Source organism: Lampris incognitus, chromosome 7 (genome assembly GCF_029633865.1).
Source record: "Lampris incognitus isolate fLamInc1 chromosome 7, fLamInc1.hap2, whole genome shotgun sequence".
NCBI lineage: Eukaryota > Metazoa > Chordata > Actinopteri > Lampriformes > Lampridae > Lampris > Lampris incognitus.
In genome coordinates, this window is record NC_079217.1 from 7,771,083 (window position 1) to 7,792,499 (window position 21,417).

General features: G+C 47.1%; 2 protein-coding genes across 2 annotated transcripts in view; both read right to left on the reverse strand.

Annotated features, from left to right (window-relative positions):
- The window catches only part of arhgap32a (Rho GTPase activating protein 32a), a 52,384-nt gene extending 51,819 nt beyond the window's left edge, over window positions 1-565 (reverse strand). Inside the window, exon 1 of the mRNA XM_056283296.1 lies at window positions 495-565. The gene's annotated coding sequence lies outside the window, so the exon portion shown is untranslated. The remainder of the gene's footprint in view (window positions 1-494) is intronic.
- A 5,995-nt stretch (window positions 566-6,560) lies between these two features.
- igsf9ba (immunoglobulin superfamily, member 9Ba) overlaps window positions 6,561-21,417 on the reverse strand; it is an 86,689-nt gene continuing 71,832 nt past the window's right edge. Inside the window, exons 13-21 of the mRNA XM_056283979.1 lie at window positions 20,839-21,014; window positions 17,375-17,601; window positions 16,669-16,753; window positions 16,315-16,476; window positions 16,159-16,204; window positions 13,386-13,472; window positions 11,024-12,649; window positions 7,277-7,407; window positions 6,561-6,917 (exon numbers count right to left, since the gene is read on the reverse strand). Coding sequence (XP_056139954.1) covers window positions 6,703-6,917; window positions 7,277-7,407; window positions 11,024-12,649; window positions 13,386-13,472; window positions 16,159-16,204; window positions 16,315-16,476; window positions 16,669-16,753; window positions 17,375-17,601; window positions 20,839-21,014 — 2,755 coding nt within the window. The 3' untranslated portion in view covers window positions 6,561-6,702. The remainder of the gene's footprint in view (window positions 6,918-7,276; window positions 7,408-11,023; window positions 12,650-13,385; window positions 13,473-16,158; window positions 16,205-16,314; window positions 16,477-16,668; window positions 16,754-17,374; window positions 17,602-20,838; window positions 21,015-21,417) is intronic.

The following is a 21,417-nucleotide window of genomic DNA, read 5'->3' on the forward strand; positions in this document are numbered from 1 at the left end:
GGTCGTCCATTCAGTCCACCTCGGTCGCTTAGTTCGCCATTTGTTTGCAGTTCATCTGTCACCGAGGGGAAATTCCTGTGATGAATACAGGTCAACCCTTCTCCCGCCCCCTCTCTCCCTCCCCCCTCTCACGACGATCCCCCCCCCGTCGACGCCGCGCGGTACTACCTCTGCAACAGAGCCGACGCAGCCGACACCGGGACGCACCGTGAGCCCGTCTAACGAGGCGGCGGATGGCCGCAGACGGGTCACGTTCACGGGTGGGGGTTCGACACCCGGGCCGTCACTCTGCCGCTAATGACCCCGCGCCGCGTCTACCCCGGCGGGCGGGCGGGCGGGGGGGGGGGCGGCTCTCCATCTCGTTCACCGCACACCCCCCAAAAGTTTGGAGCAGGCGGTGCCGATCACCGGCGTGTCGTGCGTTGCAAGAACAGAACGACACGCCGCGTGAGAGGCGGGCGATCCTCGGTGACGCTTGTCTCGCGCAGCCTTACCTGTCACTGTGCGGCACGCTTCTCCGCCGCTCGGCTGGTCCGTCGAGCCCGTCCACACAGACGACCCTCTGGATCTTCACCATCGCGCACCCTCCTCCTCCTCCTCCTCCCCCCAACACTCCCCCTCCCCCCCCCCACTCCCCTCAAAACAAAACCCTACGAAGATACGGCGCCAAACGGAGGACGGGCGGTAATCCTACTTTGAGGTAGCTCGGGCGGAGACCGAGACGTTTGGGTTAAACTAAACGGCGCGCGGCGCGGCGCGAGGATCGTCTCGTCGCCTCGCCGAGAGGAGCCGCGCTCGTCGTCGAGCGCGCGCGCGCACGCGCGCAGCTGTCCGCGTGCCCGCGCGCGGCGAAAGTACGGCGTGTTGAGCAACCTGCGGGGAGACGAACGTGGGACGGACCGTCCTGAAGGGGGGCGGAGGGGGGGGGTTTGGATTCGTTGGGGGGGGGGGGAAAGCGGTCGGAGTGCGCGCGGACGCGTGCCTTTTATAATCTGGTGTCCAAAAAGTTTCCTCGCGGCAAAATACTGTCTTCTTATCCACGCACGTTACAATACGCACGACGCCTCCCCATCGGGGAGACCTGGACGGCGTCGTGCGCCAAACCAGCAGACGTAACTGCCTTTTTTGTATTGCCTAGGATGCGGAGGCTCGTCTGTTTGCTTTAAAGCCTGCGAGGAGGAATTTGAACAAGGGTACAAAGGTCATCCTGACAGACCTCATTTCTTTTTCAAATCAGGGTTTTTTTTTGTGTCTTTTTATGGGTCTGTTACTGAACAGTGCGTCCCCTCTTATTTTAACCCTTTTAGAGTCAATAGCTCAACGCACAAGTGTTTATCCATAACATTTGTTCAGAGTGTAGCTGAATAGTCCGTAGTCTACTGTCGTGGCCCTAATACTGATAAAACCGTTGTGCTTCGCAGGGGGGGGGGGATCTGGAGAACTGACTCAAGCTTATAGTTGTCCCACAATCCGTCTCAGAATAATAATACAAATAAAAACAAAATCCCTGACCTGATTAAACCGCTTGTGTGACCGCGTCGTCTTCTCTCCCTCTACGCAACACTACCACCTGGTGTCCGGCAGCCGAACTACACCTGCACGGTTCGGGAAACGTAAGACCCCCAAAAAATAAATAAATAAATAAATAAATACACAAGCAGCCTCTTTTTTGTTTTTTTATTATATCAAAATACAAAAATTTGAGAGGAAAATTTCATATGGGACTAAGCATTCTGAAATGACATGGCGACATGAATCATAACACCGCTTTCGTATTCTCACAGGCACGCCGTAGATAAGCGCGTGAGCGCCGGCCTCATGCTTACGTCACGCCAGCGCCACCGGAAGAGAGCCTAACGCGTTCTTCCGTTGTTGTTTTTTTTTTGTTTTTTTTTTTCAAGACGGCACGCCGCTCGCCTCGAGGCCTTCCGCCTGTCCATCACCGACGCGGGCCGCGGCGCTGCTCGGTATCCGTTCTGAGGAGCAAAGTTTCATGGCAGTTGAACATGAACAGGGAGTTTAACGCATGATCTCAGACAATACAGGATTCCCTGGACAGCAGTGGCAAAAAAAAAACAACAAAACAAACAAAAAAACAAAAACAAACAAAAAAAACACACCTAAGTATTATACATAAGGCTTTGGTACAGCACCATACAGTATGAGTTAATCGCTCACATAAAAGTTAAGTGATGTCATACCTGACGTAATGACAACAACAAGATTGGCAACAAAAACAAAACAACCAGGTTATTCCTTAAAGAACGTAAAAGATGCACGTTTTCGCTTTGAAGTATTTACACATGACCGCCCCGCCGAGGCGCGTGGGGGGGGGGGGACAGGTGACGCACGAAAAGCCACGTGGACTTACAGGATGTAAACGTGTGTGACGTACAGCACGGAGGTCAAAGGGCGACATGACATGAAACCTTGCTTTGTTTATTTTATTTGATTTTTTCTTTTCCTTTTTAAGCACTGCTTGGTTTGTTTGGAGAATGGGCGTTAAGCTAAAACAGTCAACGATGTAGTGCTTTTAGTGTAGCCTACGGTAATAATACATTCTAGTTCCTCAGTGCTGGTACACATGGAGAGAAAAAAAAAACTAAAAAAAAAAGCAGAATATAGAAAATACTACTTATTCTATTCATTTTTTTCTCTGTTCAATAACAACCAGTTTGGATGCCCGTGAATGATTGCTAAATATGCAGGGGTTTTTTTTCTGAATTGTCTCTACATGCAAGATTAATACAATAGAAAGGAAACTGGCTCTGAGTATTATCCTATCAGCACCTAGCGATGCACTAACAGCTGTAAGCAGAGAACTGGAAAACAAAAAAGAAGGGGAAAAAAGAGAAGAAGCAAAACTGGATCTAACAGTACCTCCAAAGAAGCCCTCTTAAAACACTGTACATGTTTTTGTTGAATATGCAAAAGAGCCCGGAAGACTACATACATTTGTAAAACCTACACGGAGAGAGAGAGCATGTACGAATAGTAGCTCCCCCAACACCTTCACCGGGAGAACCAGCGTAAATACAAACGTGTTGGGATGAACGCTCATGGCTATACTGTACAGTACTAGTTAAGAGTCTTGTCGTCATAGGTGGGTGAGATGACGTGTAAAAGGTTATATGCCCTGCAGAAGTGTGCTTGAAACAGTGCTGTTGACCGTAGTATGTTTGCAGACCTGTAGGAAGTGTGTATAGAAAGATCCTCTCTCGACCTGAAGAAGCCCGCCAGGGATGCTCATACTAATCCAGATCATCTCAACCGTTTTGGTGACAACTGGTCGCAAATAATCCTCCACGCTGGGTCGATATATTCGGGAATAGTAACACAAAATGTACTTTGGAGAGGGTACCTTGGAAGTACGGACAGACATTGCAAGCACACGATAGAAACAGGTCGTCTTGAGTACAGTTTTTTTTTTAAAACGTAGCATCATAAAGTCTCTATCATTATTTGAGGTTATACGAATATTTCTGGTGACTGATATCGTCTATCACTGCCATTATTACACCATGATACTGTGACCGTAGGGCCTAGTGTCTAACGGAGCTAGGTTAGTTAGTCAAACACAGAGGACCAAAGAGTTGCTTGTTGAGAAGAAGAAAAAAAAACACAAACAAAAAAACCAACTTGAGACCTCTATTCTACAGCACCACAAAGTTAAACATAGCACCAAGTTCTTATGTTCAAAGCAACTATGCCCTAGCACACGTTTCGTTATCAAACTAATGTAAACACAATTTCCTCCACAGCACGAGTTGTACATGGTTATGACATGCCTGTGACTCCTAGAAAGTTTTATTTGCTTTGGAAACGTGAAGGCAAGTGACTTAGAGTGAATATACATGTGTGCTCATGAGAAGGGCGGGGGGGGGAAATACTGTATTCCTTGCTCCGGAGAGGTTATTATAGAGGGCAACACACTTCTGCTTCTAAAGCTTTGTAGAATTGGCATTCACATAACTATACATCAGAGAAAATACTACTCAACTTGTGCAGCCAGCGGGCTATGGCAATAATACATTGTACGGTACTAACATTTAGGTTTTATTTTCTTCTCAGGTAAAATAACGTATGCTAAAGTATGACAAACGAGGCACCTTAAAATGTTTCATAAACATTGTCCACTTAAAGCCGTACTGTAAGCAAATACTTTTTTTTCCTTTTTAATATATATAATCTAATTTCTCTCTCTGTCCTTGAATCCTCCCACGTGTCCAAACACATCCATCCTTACATGTGGAGCGCACTTCCTGTAAAACATGGTTTGATTTACCTTTACAAATAAAATACACACCATGTACAGTACATAACAAATATAGAGTGTTTTTGTTTCGTCCCCTCCCCTATTTTACACCAAACCGATTCTCTCTGCAGAATGTGCACTTCAGTGCATCCGTTCCTCGCGCTTCACTTTCAGGCAAATGATTCGTTTTACTCTCGTCGGGGGACGGGGAGTTTGAACTTTCGTCGTGAGCAGAATTTGGGTCAGCTCGTCCACGTGGATGTTTGCCGGAGACGCTTTGATTTGTAAGCTGCGGTAAGGAAACAAAACCAAACACTTGACACGTCTCCGAGAGGCCGACCTCGGTTTTGAGATAAAAGTTAGAACTAACAATGGCAATCAGTTATCGGGACCAACGGAACAAAACAAAAAGAAAAGAAAAAAAGGGGGAGCTGGACACAAAAACCGAGAGGGCTTATCGCTTATCATCCTCCTGCTGAAACGGAAACAGGGACAACGTAGAGAAGTCAAGATAATTTGAGCTTATTGTGCCAACTGGCCTTCGGAACCAATTAACAGCTGCACTTCAGACGCCATGATGGGTCAGGTCATTTCAGTGTGCCGTGACATCGAAAACATTCATTTCCTGTACATCAAAACATACATTCATTATCGGTTAGTGTTGACGTTTTAAAAACCAAAAAAAAAACAATAAAACGTACAGAGAAATAGCTAGCAAGTAATATACAGTTGTTTAGATTAAAACAGTCAAGACGTCCGCGGCGATGCCGTTACAGCGCTGAGCCGAGGCGGCTACGATCAACTTCCGGCCACTTTTAATGACGCAACAGCACCTTCGCGACACCGCCGTACGGCGCTCCGACGCCTTCCGACGACGCGCCCGCTACGCGGCGGTGTGCGTTTTGGGAACTCGGCGCGACGTTATTTCCCGCTCGCCGTTAGCGTACGGCTTCGTTACTGAAACACACACGGTCAAAGCAGGTTGCCGTTGAAAATAGAAAAAGAAACCGTTAGAAAACGACTAGAATAAAGAGAGACGCGTCTCCGGTAGCGCGCCCCCTTGTGTCCTTGGCAGAGAAAATAAACCCTTTCGCTCGGGAGTGAAACTAACGACGAGAAGGCGAAGGGGGGGGGGGAGGCAGTCGATTCTCACGCTTATAAAACGGAACAAATAATAAAAAAAAACACACAAAATAAAAGGCAGAAACGGAAAAAAAGGCACCAGGAGATGTGCCGCGTTTCACGAATGATCCCACGTTGATGAAATACAAACCACAGTTCACGTCACAACTCACCACCCTGCTCTACTCCCACACGCCGAACCCCCATTTCAGAACAATGGGCGCGTCCCACGTTGATTCGATGACGAGGGAACCACGTGTTCTCCTCGCCGACCGTATCGAACACGCCGCTGTGCCACTGAGCACTTTTTTAAGTTAAGACAACCACGTTTCCCTAATGGTTTTGTATCATGAGTAAAAGACCATGCTTGGCATTGAACAACCGATTGAAATAAAACAAAATATGCCAATTACGACCGGTAATAAAAAGCTTCCAGATTAAGATATATATATATATGTATATATATATATGTATATATATATATATGTGTATATATATACATACACACACATATATATACATATATATATGTATATATATATATATGCACACACACACACACACGTTTGGCCGTGTTTGTGTGATATAAACCTTTTTGTCCATACTTTTCATATGTAAAAAGGTCAAGTACGTACAGTATACCACAAGAATTACAGCAACTCTGCATTTACTCTGAGGTATATTTTGTGATAGGAACCCTGTGCTAGATACTGACGCTATTTGTATTGTAGGAAAGGTAGACTCATGTCCCTGTCCCAGGACGCACCAGGCTTAATTAACAGTACGCTAAAGATTATGGACCCCCTCAAATGACCATGAATGAAATTTTCAAGGTGTTGCGACTTATTCAACCAACGTTTTTGTTTTTGTTTTGTTTTTTTTACTGTTTTTTCTCTCCTTTTTTTTATTACTGTCAGAGGAAGCTTAATTTCCTTTTTTTCTACTATTTTATGTACATTATATATTCTCTTAGCTAAGTTTTTCAGGTGAAATCCCTCAGAGACAAGTAGTGTCAACTCCGGAAAAAAAGAAAAGAAAAAGCCATTGTCCCTGTTTTTAACTGAATAAAAAAAAGAAAAGAAAAAAAAAAGGTCAGAGATGAATTTTCCGACCCGGTAGGATTCAGTTGGATGTTTTCCCATTGGAGCACACAGATGAACCTCGGAGATCGGAAGTAGCATGTGAGCTCGTCGGAGAGATCCGGGCTGCAGAGAAAGGGTGATGGGTGGATGGGGTGGGGTGGGGGAGGGGGGGGTCAGGGTTTTATTGTAATCGGGTCCCATGGCTTGGCCTGTCTGTGACAGTAGTTGGTGGGGCATATTGGGTTAGCGCAGGGTCCCATAGTTTGGACCCTCACTATCGGCGCTGGCCAGAATGCCAGTCTGGTCCTCCTCAGACCTCTTGCGATGCAGGAGGGAGGTCAAATAATGATATGGGTTCTTCCTGCATTGCTTTTTTGTCTTCTTCTTCCTGGGGACGTCGGCATCCTCTTCCTCTTGGGGTGTCTGAGATTGCTGCTGGGCCTGAGAGGGAGACACACCTGAGAAGGAGACTGTCATTAGACGACTGTCTGAGATAACTTCTGTATTGTCCACTTTGCTTTAAAGGTACAATCCATCATGGCATGCGCCGGCATGGCTATGTTGAGTACTGCGATAACACCAGCACTTTACTGACAACAAGAAAGATGATCTCACCATCGCGGATCAACATTGCTAATTTGTTTGAGAAATGGAGACAACCGAGAGCCCCTAAAGGATTCTGGTTTTCTCATTGGCGTGTAATAAAGAGAACAACGTTTACGAAGTCTGATCAAAAACGAAGGCAGAAGAAGTGGGGCGGGCTAGCTGCTATGTGCACCAGTTGCGGACTGTACCTTTAACTGTCAAACCCACCAACCTGTTCTCCTTCTGGAGGTTGTGTTGTTATTGTTATTGGCGGCCACTCCCTTGGCTTTAGTAATACAGTGATGTAGCAGTGCTTGTAAGCTCTCAGACCCAGCAGGATCATTAGACGCACCTAGAGGTTCCCTGGAAAGGGGAGAGAGGCACAGCACACGTCGCTTTACATGAATCCACCGGTGGATGTCGACAGCCTCCTCAGAGTCAAACCCAAGAACCAGACTTTAACTTCCAACAAGCAGTATAACATAAGCCGCCTGCATAACGTATAATATAAATGAGCTCGTCTACTCCAATAAGACTTTTTCGCTAGGGCAGATTTCCTTTTTCATCCCCCTAATATTAACTGCATGTTAAAATTCCAATGAAAGAAAGAAAAATGTTCATTTCTATCTGCATTATCAATGATAACATTTAGAAACAAGGGAAAGATTGAATTCAAGTCAACATACTGAAGCCTCAATCCATGATTCATTTAATTTGTGCTATATACATGAATAGTCCATAAAGACAGGACTTACTCACCCAGTTTCAATAAGTCATAACTAAGAATGTGTGACATTTTGCCATATTTGCATTAGGCACATGCAAATCCATTTTTGTGAACAGATAAAAAGAAAAAAAAATCTACAAGGCATTTGAAATTAATATATCGAGATTTCAGGCAGTCTCAGCACTGGACTCAAATGATGGCTTGAGGCCTTAAGTGCTGATTCTTTCAACGTTTTAGGCACCGTTGGTCTGTTTGCTATATAAAACCCTTAAAATGAAAATAACCTCTGCGACTGTGAATCACAAAGTATTTAACTCATAACCGTAGAGGAAGGACGTCTGGTCCCCAGATTAAAAGGTGCGCCAGAATTGGTGTTTAAGTGTAGCTTGTTGCTTTAAATTCTCAAATAAATATTGTATCTATGTAACCCTGTACGAGCTATTTTCATTTCATGAGTATCACTACTATGTTTGTGTTAGGGAAAATCAGCCTGTTGTTAATCTCCCACTGAATGCAAAATTAGCTGTGTTAATCAGCAAAAACATCCCTCCGCTAGTTATCAAGTCACCTCAACTACTGCATAATGCAATCCGTTTTAGAAGTAGTTTTACCTTATACCGAATACTCTGGTTTTCTTGTCCATCTCTCATAGAAAGATGCAAATAAATTAATATCCAAGTCACCGGCGCAACAACGCTCAACGACAGTTTGGGCTCGTGAGGTTCAGCGGTTAGCTCGCTGACTTTGCCTTTCAAAGACCTGATCGCTAACGCTTCAAAACCTGACTTAATCTTTCTTTAGCGCCAAGTCTTTGGTGCCCGACATGTATTGTTTCAAAAAGGCACAAGAACACAAGGCTTTAGAGATGCTTTCCCGTCATTTGTTGCTGTGGAGAGAGAGATTGAGAGCCATTAGCAGAGACGGGGGAGACAAATCTTTGAATTGCAACAGTCCTGGACAGTTGGCGCAACATTTCCATTAGCACTACTACTGTGTGCCATGGCCACAGCGTGTTAAACACAGTAGATTCATAGACATGAACACTGTACAGCACACTTCCATAAACATGAACACTGCGTACAGAGGCTTCACCATGCTGACGGGAGGAGATGGCAGGAAGAGGAAATGGCCGTTAAAGAACAGTCACATGACAGGAGGAGGAAATGGCCATTAAAAACAGTCACATGACAGAAAAACGAAAGCACTTAGGACAACAAATGTGACAAAGAATTTAGTCTGAGAATTGTTATTTGTTTGGTCATAGAGAGATATTTAGAGAATGCATGCATGGCATTTTGCACATGGAACAAAACTTTAAAGGGGAATACTCAAGTCTGTCAGTCATATGGGTCCTCTATTGATTCAAGATACTTTAGTGCAGGGAAACATGCCTGTGTTGCACAATCAAGGACTGTGTCCGAAAAAAAAAACGCTCCCCTTATTGCTCACGAAGCCAGAATACTGTGGCGTACGCCACAGCAGGCTAATCGCGTGTGCATTGAGAATGCGTCCTGCTATCATTAGCGTTAGCTATACTTTACTTGAATCCACTAGAGAGGCACAACCCAAAGCGATTCCCCTTTAAAGGAGAGAGTGATTAGAGCCCTCCCCCTGCTGACCCCTCCCCTCTCAGACATGGGTCCGACCCTTACCTATTGCGGCGTGGGGGACCGGGTCACAACAACGCTGCCCAGATAGCTGAGATCAATCAAAAACAAATGAGGTAAGACCCTTACCCTGTGTAAAGCAGCAGTCCTACGTACTTTCCCATAAAGACCAGTGACACTGAAGGGGTCACTGTCCCTGCATGATGGCCTATAGGTTATGCAGGTAGTTTCTAGGCTTCAAAGAGGGTTGTGAGGTGACTGTGTGTGTGTGTGTGTGTGTGTGTGTGTGGTGGGGTGGGGTAGGGAGGTGTAACAGTACAGACACACTATGGGATGCAACTGTATATACGCCTCAGGTACATTTTTTTTAACGTATTAATTTTCAAAGGCTTTTGGGAACTGTTCCTGGAATAAAAGCAGCATATGAGGGCCTCAGTTTGTCCACATAATGGGTGCAGTGGACAGTTAAAAAGTGCTCCTCCAGCCAAGTTTGACTGTAATACTAACTGAAGAGAAACTAGCTTTAGCCGAATACAAAATTCCTGAGTTTTTGAGTGAAAGGTGCCAAGAAATGTACATAGATGTATGTAAAATTTATACTGTAGTAATGTGATCATGATGTGGCGAAATGAGCATTAAAATAATCTCTACCAGTACTTTATACATTATATTTTCAGGGTGCTATCATGACACTGGGCATCATTTATTGATCGTTCTTATGTACGTACCAATTTACTCTTACACACCGATGGAATTTTTTTACCCTCAAGTTTGTCTGACAGGCAGAGCAAAGCCTGATGGGTTTTTGTAACTCCTTCCCCCTAACATCTATTGTGTACTTGCAGCGAGCAAGCTCCCAGGCTTGCAAAGACATCAGTTAGCCAATCGGTGTCTAAATTCAGGGGTTACTCAGGTTCTGCACTAGTCTGTGAGACAAACTTCAGGGCTAAAAAATCCCATGGGTGTGTAAGAACACGTTTGTACGTACGAACGAGTGCTGAATGAGGCCCAATGATTCTACAGCTAAACAAGACTTTCAAACATCAAATCTAGATTAAATCAAGCTATGAAAAGGTTTCCATGTTGTGAATTTAAAATGAGGTCAGAAAAATATTATTCTACAGTCTAAAGACTGTACGCTTAAAGATCAGCTACTGGGTTTCTTCAAATGTTCCTCCATTCATAATTTCTATATCTATTCACTATTTGCTCCTTACATCCACTGTATCATATCTATAAAACAGAAATGTGAGTCATAACATGAAGCGGACTTTATCAGAGTCTTAAGGTCAAATTCAGCTTTCACATCCCATTGAGTTGTCAGAACTCTTTAGAGATTTTCTCTAGTCAACTCGTAAACTGTGTGCTAAATGCAAGTACATGCTTTCTGCATATTATAGTAAAATATGCATCCTTGCTCTATGCCTACAGGAAAACATCCCCAAAAAGGTCGATATATTTAGAAATATATACACACATACCCATATATATATACATATATATGTGTGTGTGTGTGTGTTTATGTGTGTATTTATATGTATAATATACACTATGTGGAGCAAATTTGGAAAAAGGAGCTGATGAGGAGGGAATTCTCCTCTGTAAATAAATGTATGGCTATTCTCTACTGGAATGGATCACCTACCCTGAGGCGGATATCTGGAGCTGAGAGGGCTCTGAGGGTAGCATCTCCTCCTCTGTCCTTCTCTGGGATGGCCTCTGCCCGAAAACATCCCTGCCCTCCGGAGGGGGAGAAGGGGACTGGGAGGGGTAACTGGCTGCAGTGGAGGCATAGGACATGTGGGCCCGGTAACTGGGGCTGGGCTGCCTGGCACCCTGGCCCTGAGTTGGGGAGGTGGTCGGGGAGGACCTCCGGGAGAAACTGACCGTGGCCGAGGGTTGCAAGGTGATCTCAGGCATCTCCAGAGACCGAGAGGTACGGAGGATGCTGGGGCGGGGAGGGGGCCGCACGAGAATATCTGGGGAACCTGGCTGGGTGCTAAGGGGGCTTTGGGAGAGTGGAGAGAGACGGGAGGGCTGAAGTACCAAGGGAGGGAGGCTGGGGTCCGCCCGGCGCCCGGCCCTCGGGCTGAGCCAAGATTGAGGGCTACTACTGGGGGCTGTGCTTGGGCTCCCTGCGCGGGCTGCCGGGTCAGGGTAAGGCAACACTGGTACACCCACACCGTGGGCCGTGTGTCTGAGCTGGCCGAGACTCTGGGCCTGTTGCATAGCTAAACGCCTAACCGGAGGCCCTGGGGGCCGGTCTCTGCCTGGGGGAGCCACAGGGACCTCCAGCTGCAGGAGTCCGGGGCTAGATGGATCCTTTAAGGGAGGGAGATGCAGGCGGCTCGGGGGGAGAGAGTGAGGGGGGTATGGCGGAGGGTCAGGGAGATCCTGCGGATGATGCAGGGAATGGGGAGGTGGGTATATGAAACGCGGACCCTCTAAACCTAGAAAGGGGAAGTCGTGAGGCTGCCAGCTTTCAGGTGAGCGAGGGACGGGGCTGTGTGTGTGAGACAGAGAATGGCCAGAGGCAGTGTACTGATGGTGCTCCATCTCTCCACTCTCCTCCGGGATGGAGGGGTAACCAAAGGGTCCCTCGGCAGTGCCTGGGGGGGAGGACAGAGCGGAGCTACGTGGGCTGATGTCAGGCATGTAGAATGGTGGCGGGATCCCTGATTCACCCCGGCTGCCTAGATACCCATAGAACGGGCCCTGGGGAAAGCCCCTGTAGCGGGCGGCTGGGGCCTGCCCTGAGGGGTGAAGCACACTGCCCTCCGCAAAGCTCATACCTTCCATGGGCCTGTGTAGGCGGGGGCTGTAGGTGGGGGGCTGCGTAGACTCCAGACTCGAGGACGTTGGGGAGAGCTGGGGCCGGAGCGTGGGCATGATGGGGGGCAAGGGCCCGGGGTCAAAATCGTTCTCCTCGTCGGACTGCCGGAACTCAGGGTACATGTCAGACTCCTCCGCGAATGGGAAGCCCTGGATGCGGCGAGGCGGCGGGCTGGTCTCCATGACAAAGCGGCCATCGGGCCCGCGGCTGATCAGCTCAATGGGCGTTGTGACCTCTGCCTCGTGCTTAGACACGCTATACTTCTTGCTGGCTATGGCACGCTTGGTTTTCTTGTAGAAGGAGAGCTCTTTGTCCCTTTCTTTCTGAGGGCTGGGTAGCTTCCTGACATACAGGCCGGGACCGTGAGAACCCTCTGAGGAAATGGAGCGAGGTCGAGATGGAGGGGAGCTCTCCGGGCTGATCTTCCCCGACGACAGCCTGACAGAGAAAACAGAAACAACAGACTGACTTTATACAGGAAACGCTTAGGCAGAGAGTAAAGAGAACTAATGTGTGTTCAATTTGATAGCAAAAAAATTAAAAGGACTTAACTAAAAGCAAGTTCACCGACAACATTCATTCCTGAGCAAAACAAATGACACAATACGAAGCCATGGCACTACACTGAGGCAGCCATGATGAACTGCATTATGATAATGACCAGCTCATGGCCACAGCAGCATCCAGATAGGATTGCAGCTAATGAACCAAGCCAGAATGACAGGATGAGATGAGAACAAACTATGCAACCATGACAACTGACTCGGATCTATTTCATCTGCCTCTTCTGGAGCAGAACTGAGGCCTATTTGCATATGCTGCACCAAATGCTGATGTGAGAAAAGCAGATGACTTTTAACCAGGCCTGTGTGCAATAGTTGTTTGCCCACACCAGGAGCAGCATAGTCAACACCTGATTAACCACGGAGTGCATAAGGTAGACATACATGTTTTAAGAAAGAGTGGTGCATATACGCAGTACTGTACATGCAGCTGAGCTGATGCAAATATAACATCTGTATAGCGCTTGAAAGTCGGTGCATGCAGTTAAGGCCAGCCGAACGCAAAAGCAAATAATCACTGTCGGTTCATCATCTATATGCGATGCATCAACCATGCAGCCAAGTCGGTGCAGCGCAGCACACTGTGTACTATGGTGCAGGCAGGCACTCACAGGGGGCTGGCGGGCGGGGGCAAGTGACTGCTCCTGGCAGGCTCGTCCCAGCAGGGCTCTACCCCTGGCAAAGGGGTGAGAGGAGGCCTGCGATGGGAGACAAACGACATGGGCCTGGATCATTTTTATTTTTTTTTAGCTATACCAAGACAGGACTCCTCGCGAATAGGACTTAAAGGGAAACAATCACGGTTTTCAACATCATCTCCCTATATATGTTGTAGGGATAACACACTATTGGCAGCCACATTACTGAGCAGTCTTCTGTCTGTCAGTGATGTCACAGGCGAGCAATATGTGAATGTGAAAACTACAACCCTTACTTCCTGGTTTGCTGCTACCGTTGGCGGGCTACGTCAAAATAGGTGACGTTGTGTAAGAAGATGTGAATAACAATACTACTGTAGTGAATGCCCTAGAATGCCATAAAAAGTCAGCAATTCATGGATTGTCTACCAATGATGTCACCAGTGGACACAATTCCCCCCCCCCCAGTTTTCCTCCCCAATTGTATCCGGCCAATTACCCCACTCTTACCAGCCGTCCCGGTCGCTGCCCCACCCCCTCTATCGATCTGGGGAGGACTGCAGACTACCACATGCCTCCTCCGATACATGTGGAGTCACCAGCCGCTTCTTTTCACCTGACAGTGAGGAGTTTCGCCAGGGGGACGTAGCACATGGGAGGATCACGCTATTCCCCCGCCCCCCCGAACAGGCGCCCCGACCGACCAGAGGAGGCACTAGTGCAGCGACCGGGACACATGCCCACATCCAGCTTCCCGGCCACAGACACGGCCAATTGTGTCTGGAGGGACGCCCGACCAAGCCGGAGGTAACACGGGGATTTGAACCGCCGGCCCCCATGTTGGTAGGCAACAGAATAGACCGCCGCGCCACCCGGACGCAACACAATTTTGACGGCACTTCAAAGACAGACGGAAGACTGCTGTGTGGTATGGCTGCTAAAGCAGAGTTATCCCTACAACCTGTATATACTAAAGATAATGTTGAAAATCATGATCGGTTCCCTTTGAGCATGGTTTCCCTTCCTGCGCCACTTGAAAAGATATTAGGAATCATGATCGTTAAGTGCTACTCTGACTCCATGACTGATCTAGAGTCACAAGCTACCAGACATTTGATCTGGAGCGAATTTACACAGAATACTGGAACACTAGACTGAGGTCTCTTTTGAGGTCAAAGCATGTGTCGTACATTTGTACAATTTCACACAGACAGATATACATACAGACACACACACACGCACACACACGCGCACACACACGCACGCACACACACACACACAGATAGCTGATAATGTACATAAATGCGTGTCTTCAATGCTAAACATAAAATAGCCACTGTAAAAACACGGAGACTCATGCAGGAAGCAGACAGACAGCCTCTGAGGTTAAAGAATACAGGTTAAAGAATATAGGTAGATCAAAAATCAATACAAAGACTGCAGCGCTGGCACACTGGATAATGTGCTTGAAATGCTGACGTGGCCATTCTGAACCCTCTTTTAATCCACCTATGTTCCGCTAGAGGCTGCAGCGGTGCACGTGTTCTCCCGCACCTCCCTAGAAGCTTTTATCAAGCACCAGTATTTTGGAGGAAACCACCCCGGACTTCTTTTGTATAGATCTAATGATTTGCGTGCTTCAATCGGGATGTGAAAATGTGTTGTTGTTCCTACTTTCCCCTAGCAGTCACGCAAATCCTTCAGCTTAGTATAAAAAGCTCACGACGACAAACGGTGTACATTAGGCACCGTTTCCTGCTCTGTAAGGTGGTGCTTTGCAAGCCAGGGCGTAGGCTACTTACAATTACCACGCGCCTATACGTAAAATGTAGCCAGGGGCGCCGTCAGCCTAGCCGAGGCCCGGGACGAGATGATCTCGCGAGGGCCCCCCCCCTCCCCCTCGTGCCCTATAAATCATCTCATGTAGGCTACATATGAATCTGTTCTGACCTCTATGTCAAGGAAAATAAGCAATAATAGAATAATAAGCTTTTTTGTTACTGAGAAATACTTTGTTAAATCTTCACGGATATTTATTTTTGACAAAATATTCCAGCAGATTATTTTAAGGTTTGATGCCCCCCCGATCTGAGGCCTGGGGATAACTATCCCCTTTGTCCCCCCCTGTTGGCGCCCCTGAATGTAGCTATCATTTTTTTTAGGGGGGGGGGATCTTTTCCCCCTTTTTCTCCCCAGTTGTACTTGGCCAACTTAGCCCACTCTTCTGAGCCGCCCCAGTCGCTGCTCCATCCCCTCTGCTGATGCAGGGGAGGGCTGCAGGCTACATGTGGAGTCGCCAGCCGCTTCTTTTCACCTGACAGTGATGAGTTTCACCAGGGGGACGTAGCGCATGGGAGGATCACACTATTTCCCCCAGTCCCCCCCACCCCCGAACAGGTGCCCCGACCGACCAGAGGCGGAGCTAGTGCAGTGACCAGGACACACTCCCACATCTGGTTTCCCACCCGCAGACACGGCCAATTATGTCTGTAGGGACACCCGACCAAGCCGGTGGTAACACGGGGATTCGAACCGGCGATCCCTGTGTTGGTAGGCAACGGAATAGACCGCCACATCACCCAGACGCCCTTACTATATGTTTATTCTTCAGATTAATGTGGTGCCATAGCATGCCCTGCATGTTTTTTTAGTGTAGTTTAGTTTTCAGAGCAAGCTAAGTAAGAACTATACAATACTAGGTGCTGTAGTGGCTAGGTCTCGGTTTTGGCCGTTAAAAGCTACTTACGGTGACTCTATGCTTTTCCTGAAGTGCGTAACCGACAAGGGAGGATCTGAGAGAGGGGGAAAAAAAATAAGCAAATAAATTTAGAGTCTTTCATGGTGTGCATAATGGGTAGAAATCATACAGGTGTGAAGCTGTACATTGACGAGGGCGGCCAACCTGGTTTGCGTTTGAGTTTGCGGCGGTGCTGCTTGTTGACGAAGCAAGCTGCGAGCGTGCTGAAGAGTACCGCCGCGGCTAGGAAACAGATGGTCGCGACGACGCCGGCCACCACAGGCCGAGCCAGCCCATCATCAGCCACCTCAACAGGGGAGAAGAGGTCTGGCGAGGCATAAATAAATCAGTATTACTCGGGCTATAATCGTGGATACCACCCATCTATTCGTCACAGGGCCCGGTATTGCGAGTACTGTGTGTCAATACTGACTAAGTGTGGCATTTAAAATCGATGCAAAGTTTAAAAATATGTGTAATTCTGGTGCAATTTTAATATTTGGTTCTTGCTAAACTGACCTGTGCTAGAAACACCCACTACGTTGCTGCTCTCACTGATGAGGTCATCCATGACAGCCATCACTCGAAACTCATACCAGGACTCCTGCCGGGAACACAGAACACATTTTGTTTTTCCAAGTACTTTTTACCACATAAAACCCCCGCACAACAGATCATGAAATGATTCACTTTTACAGAAGCTGGAAGACGGCTCATTCATTACTGGCGCAGTATGTCTGTGAGCAAGATCTTGTAGCCTCGCAGAACATTTTAGACTACCCAATAAGTGTTATTTTACACACAGATATGAACTTATATGCATTTTTTGTTTCATCCACTAGTAACTATAGATTGATTTTTAGTCAGTTAACCCTTTTGACCATATTTTTCAATTATTTTCCATTGTTTTGCGGCCTCCCTGGGAGCTCACTGAGGCCTTCAAGTGGGCCATGGCTTTCTGGTTGACAACCACTAACCTGGACAGCCTTGACAAGAAGTCTGTCACTTTAAACTCGTAGTCACCGAGGGCTATTTCAAGAGTTTTGACTACGTATAAAAAATGGACCCCATTAGCTGAGGTAATAATAAGTCCAAATACATTTGGCACTGATAAATGGTAACATACCCTCAAATTAAAATAGACAATCTGCATTTTAACCACAAAGTCGCAGCGCTAATTCGTATCGGAAGTGACGAGCTGAAAACCATGAAAACAAATACCCACCTGGACAAGGTCTTTGGCTATGAGTTCTGTCTCAGTGGCTGGTATCAGGTCATCCAGGACCTCCCATCTCTCCCCAAGGCGAAACTCCATGATATAACGGTCAATGGGTGAGGAGTGGTTGGCTGGAGGGAGCCATGTGAGGAGGACACCGTGCTGCGTGCGGTTGGCTGTGAGGCACCGTGGTGGAGTAAGAAGCACCAGTGGTTCTGGGGTACTCAGAGGAGAGCCTGCGGAGCACAGCAGGGTTGTGGTAATTTTGGATGATAGATTATCCATTATCCTTGATGTCTGCCCCGTGGGCAAACGCTGTGAAACCTGCAGTCGATGCTGCCACGGTTTGCAGGTGGGTTATTTAGTCCTCGCTGACTCGATGAAAAACTCTGTAGTGATGTTTAGGGACTTGTGAATGGTGCACTAAAGCTGTGTTTAGACTTCAGGGAAATCCGATTTATTTCTCAAATCTGATCATTTGGACTGACGGTCCATATTGTTGATTGACGGTTGGGTTTGCGTGTTCAGGCATCATCAACCTACCTGCTTTGGCCGCTGTGATAAAGACGCAGGTGTGCATACGTACACCGACCATAACTAAAACAGCTGTGACCAAGAGCAACGGAGGTGTGTCCTCTCACTCTTCATGCCACAGAAATGTTTAGTCACGGTGCAGAACTCCTCCATCATACCAGAGGGCATCAGTGATGGAGGAGGCTGATACACGCGGCCATGTTTCACGCTGCAGTCACGGCCAGCATCTCTGCGCGGCGAGAGATGTGGTGCCATAAGCACTGGCCGAGCGACGTGGGACACTTTTTGAAATCTGATTTCAGCGGATACACACATCTAGAAATTCAATTTGAATCGCATCTCAAACCACCTATGAATGTGCTTTAAATCTGATTTGTAAAAGTCAATTCGGCGTGGGCTTCTGCTGTCCAGACTTGATAAAGGCAATCTGATTCCAATCGGTACACGGCAAAAAAAAAATCAGATTTGAGCTGTCCGCCTGAACTAAGGCACTTATCATTAAACGTTCTAGAAACGGGGCCGAGTGTTTTTCATCATCCACAGACCGAGAAGCTGAGGCTTCTGTCCAACGCTGCAGGCTGGCACAGAGTTTCAACATGTGGACCACATTCTGCCCACGTGGACTACAATCTGTAGGCTTAAAGCTTATTTCCCCCGTGAAGGTGAAGTCTGTGCTGTAACTGCAGTTATTCTGGCGGGAGTCAAAAGTCTTAAAAATACATCAGTGAGGATTTAGATTTGGATGTGTCTCCACCGGTGAGCCTACCTGCTAGGTGTGAGGAATCAAGGTAACGAAAGGTTTCTCTGATCAGATCTCAGTAGACCTGCTGCTGAAGTTTGGCTGCAGACCACTGCAGCGTTTTCAGCCCCCCTATGAGACGGCGTGAAGCCTCAGGTCCTCCGGCCGGCCGTATTAAAACCTCGTCTCAAATGAAAGGTTGCTGGGATTTTTTTCCAAAGGGGCTCCTGAAGGATTTTAAACTACCCGCCCGAGCAGCCAGAGTCAAGCCAAATCAGCATCAACTTCAAAATCACTTCTTAAAAAAACATATTTTCACAATTTCAATTTCATGTCACGCCTTTTATATTCTGACTGTTCACATTTACTGTGTTTGGCCCTTATTCAATATTATTACCCCTTTTATCTCTACGTGCCCTCTTGTGTTAATCTAGTTTGGCTGCTTTTATGTGATTATTAAAGTGATAAATATTAACTTAATGATAATAACTATGAGGACACAAGTACGCAGAGTGAAGATGGAGATTCAAGCCAGTGATCCCTGTGTTGGTAGGCAATGGAATACACCGCCACACCACCTGGACGCCTTATAGAGAAGATTTTTTTTTTCTTTTTTGGATTTTTCTCCCTTTTTCTCCCCAATTGTACTTGGCCAATTACCCCACTTTTCCGAGCTGTCCCGGTCGCTGCTCTACCCCCTCTGCCAATCCGGGGAGGGCTGCAGACTACCACATGCCTCCTCCGATACACGTGGAGTCACCAGCCGCTTCTTTTCACCTGACAGTGAGGAGTTTCACCAGGGGGACGTAGCGCGTGGGAGGATCATGCTATTCCCCCCCAGTTCCCCCTCCCCCTTGAACAGGCGCCCCAACACCCCAAACCGACCAGAGGAGGCGCTAGTGCAGCGACTGGGACACATCCGGATTCCCACCCGCAGACACGGCCAATTGTGTCTGTAGGGACGCCCGACCAAGCTGGAGGTAACACAGGGAGTCGAACCGCCGATCCCCGTGTTGGTAGGCAACAGAATAGAATAGTGAAGATTTTCTACTCATTCTGTGTGATTAGTACTAAAGTCTAGAGATGACTAATCCGAATAAATAGCTTTTTTTTTTAAAGGAATGTTTTATGGCAGGCTTTGGATACTGAAACAAGAAAGGCCAATAAAAATCCTTGCTGATGCAATTTTAATTGTTGACCGCGCAAAATATTTGGACGGGGTGTATCCGGTGTCGGTTTCATTGCTTTCCCTGAAGTGAAAAACCAACATGGTGTCTCAACCCTGAGTGAGCAGAGATAAGCAGTAAAAGCGAGAGCCAAGTAATAAGCGGACCAGAAATATGTTTAATAATACATGAGCTCTTTGTGGCTCATGGTTTGACTGCTAGATAGCAACAGCAATTACCTCACCTATATATTAATCCCTGTACCGTAAATTAAAAGATACGTGAACACCCCGCATGCTCTGTGTATGGACTTTATTTGCTACACTTTTTTCCCCCTCTACTTTATTGATCCCCATGGGGCAATTCTTTCTCTGCATTTAACCCATCCTAGCTGTGTAGCTAGGAGCAGTGGGCAGCCGCCGTGCAGCGCCCGGGGACCAACTCCAGTTCGTCTTGCCATGCCTCGGTCAGAGGTACAGAGTATTAACCCTAACATGCATGTCTTTTTGATGGTGGGGGAAACCAGAGCACCCAGAGAAAACCCACCACAGACATGGGGAGAACATGCAAACTCCACACAGTGGACGACCTGGGATGACCCCCAAGGTTGGACGAACCTGGGGTTTGAACCCAGGACTGTTCTTGCCGTGAGGTAACAGCGCTAACCACCGGGCCACCGTGCCTGACCACTTGATGGTCAGGATTGACTTACAAAGACCAATGGGCATGGCATGACCTTTGTCTTCCTTCCGTGACGGAAAAAATGAATAACTATCATATTTATACATATAGGTTGATGGAGACATCACTAGAGGGCGGTATATTCCACACCTCCGGTTTCTGGTAGGCATAAACAATCCAAGCGATGTCACTGCTGTAGATTACACAGCGTGGAAATGTAGCACCATTTTACAGTCACGGGTAAACTGTACACTGACCAAGTAGTCAAAGTATTGCACTGTCCAGTCAAACAACGGGGACCATGTGACTCGCTTGTCTACTGAGGGCATTAGGACACTATCGCCAGTACCCACCTGCAGTGTTGACCGTCACAACCTCACTGAACGGGCCGGTGCCCAGTTTGTTTTGGGCCAACACACTGAACTGGTACTCTGTCCTGGGCTCCAGCCCTGGTACCACCAACCACGTCTGAGCACCAGAAACTGGCAAGGAGTGCCAGTCATGAGGCCCGAAGTCTGTTCTCTTTGACCTGGTGAACGTAAAAACAGAGAGAGACAGACAGAGAGAGAGGGAGAGAGAGAGAGGGGATTAAACATAAGTTGCGCCATGAAATGCAAGGGGGCAAATATGGCATCACGATGGTGACTAGTCACAGGCAAAGGTCATGGGTGAGTGTTGGAGACATCTTTGAGTTGTAACCCCAAATTGGTTTTGTGCCTGTTCTTGGAACATCCTCATATGAGAAGGACAATAGCTTGTCGCATGTTGCAAAATTAGCATCTCATGAACGAAGGAAAATGAAGGAACCAAAATCAAAATCTGGTTTGCTATGATACTATCCAAAATATAAACTTGGATACTTTTTAAAAAAAAAAAGTCACTTTATTTTGTTGTTCTAGTTACAAATGAATGTGTTCTCTGCATTTAACCCA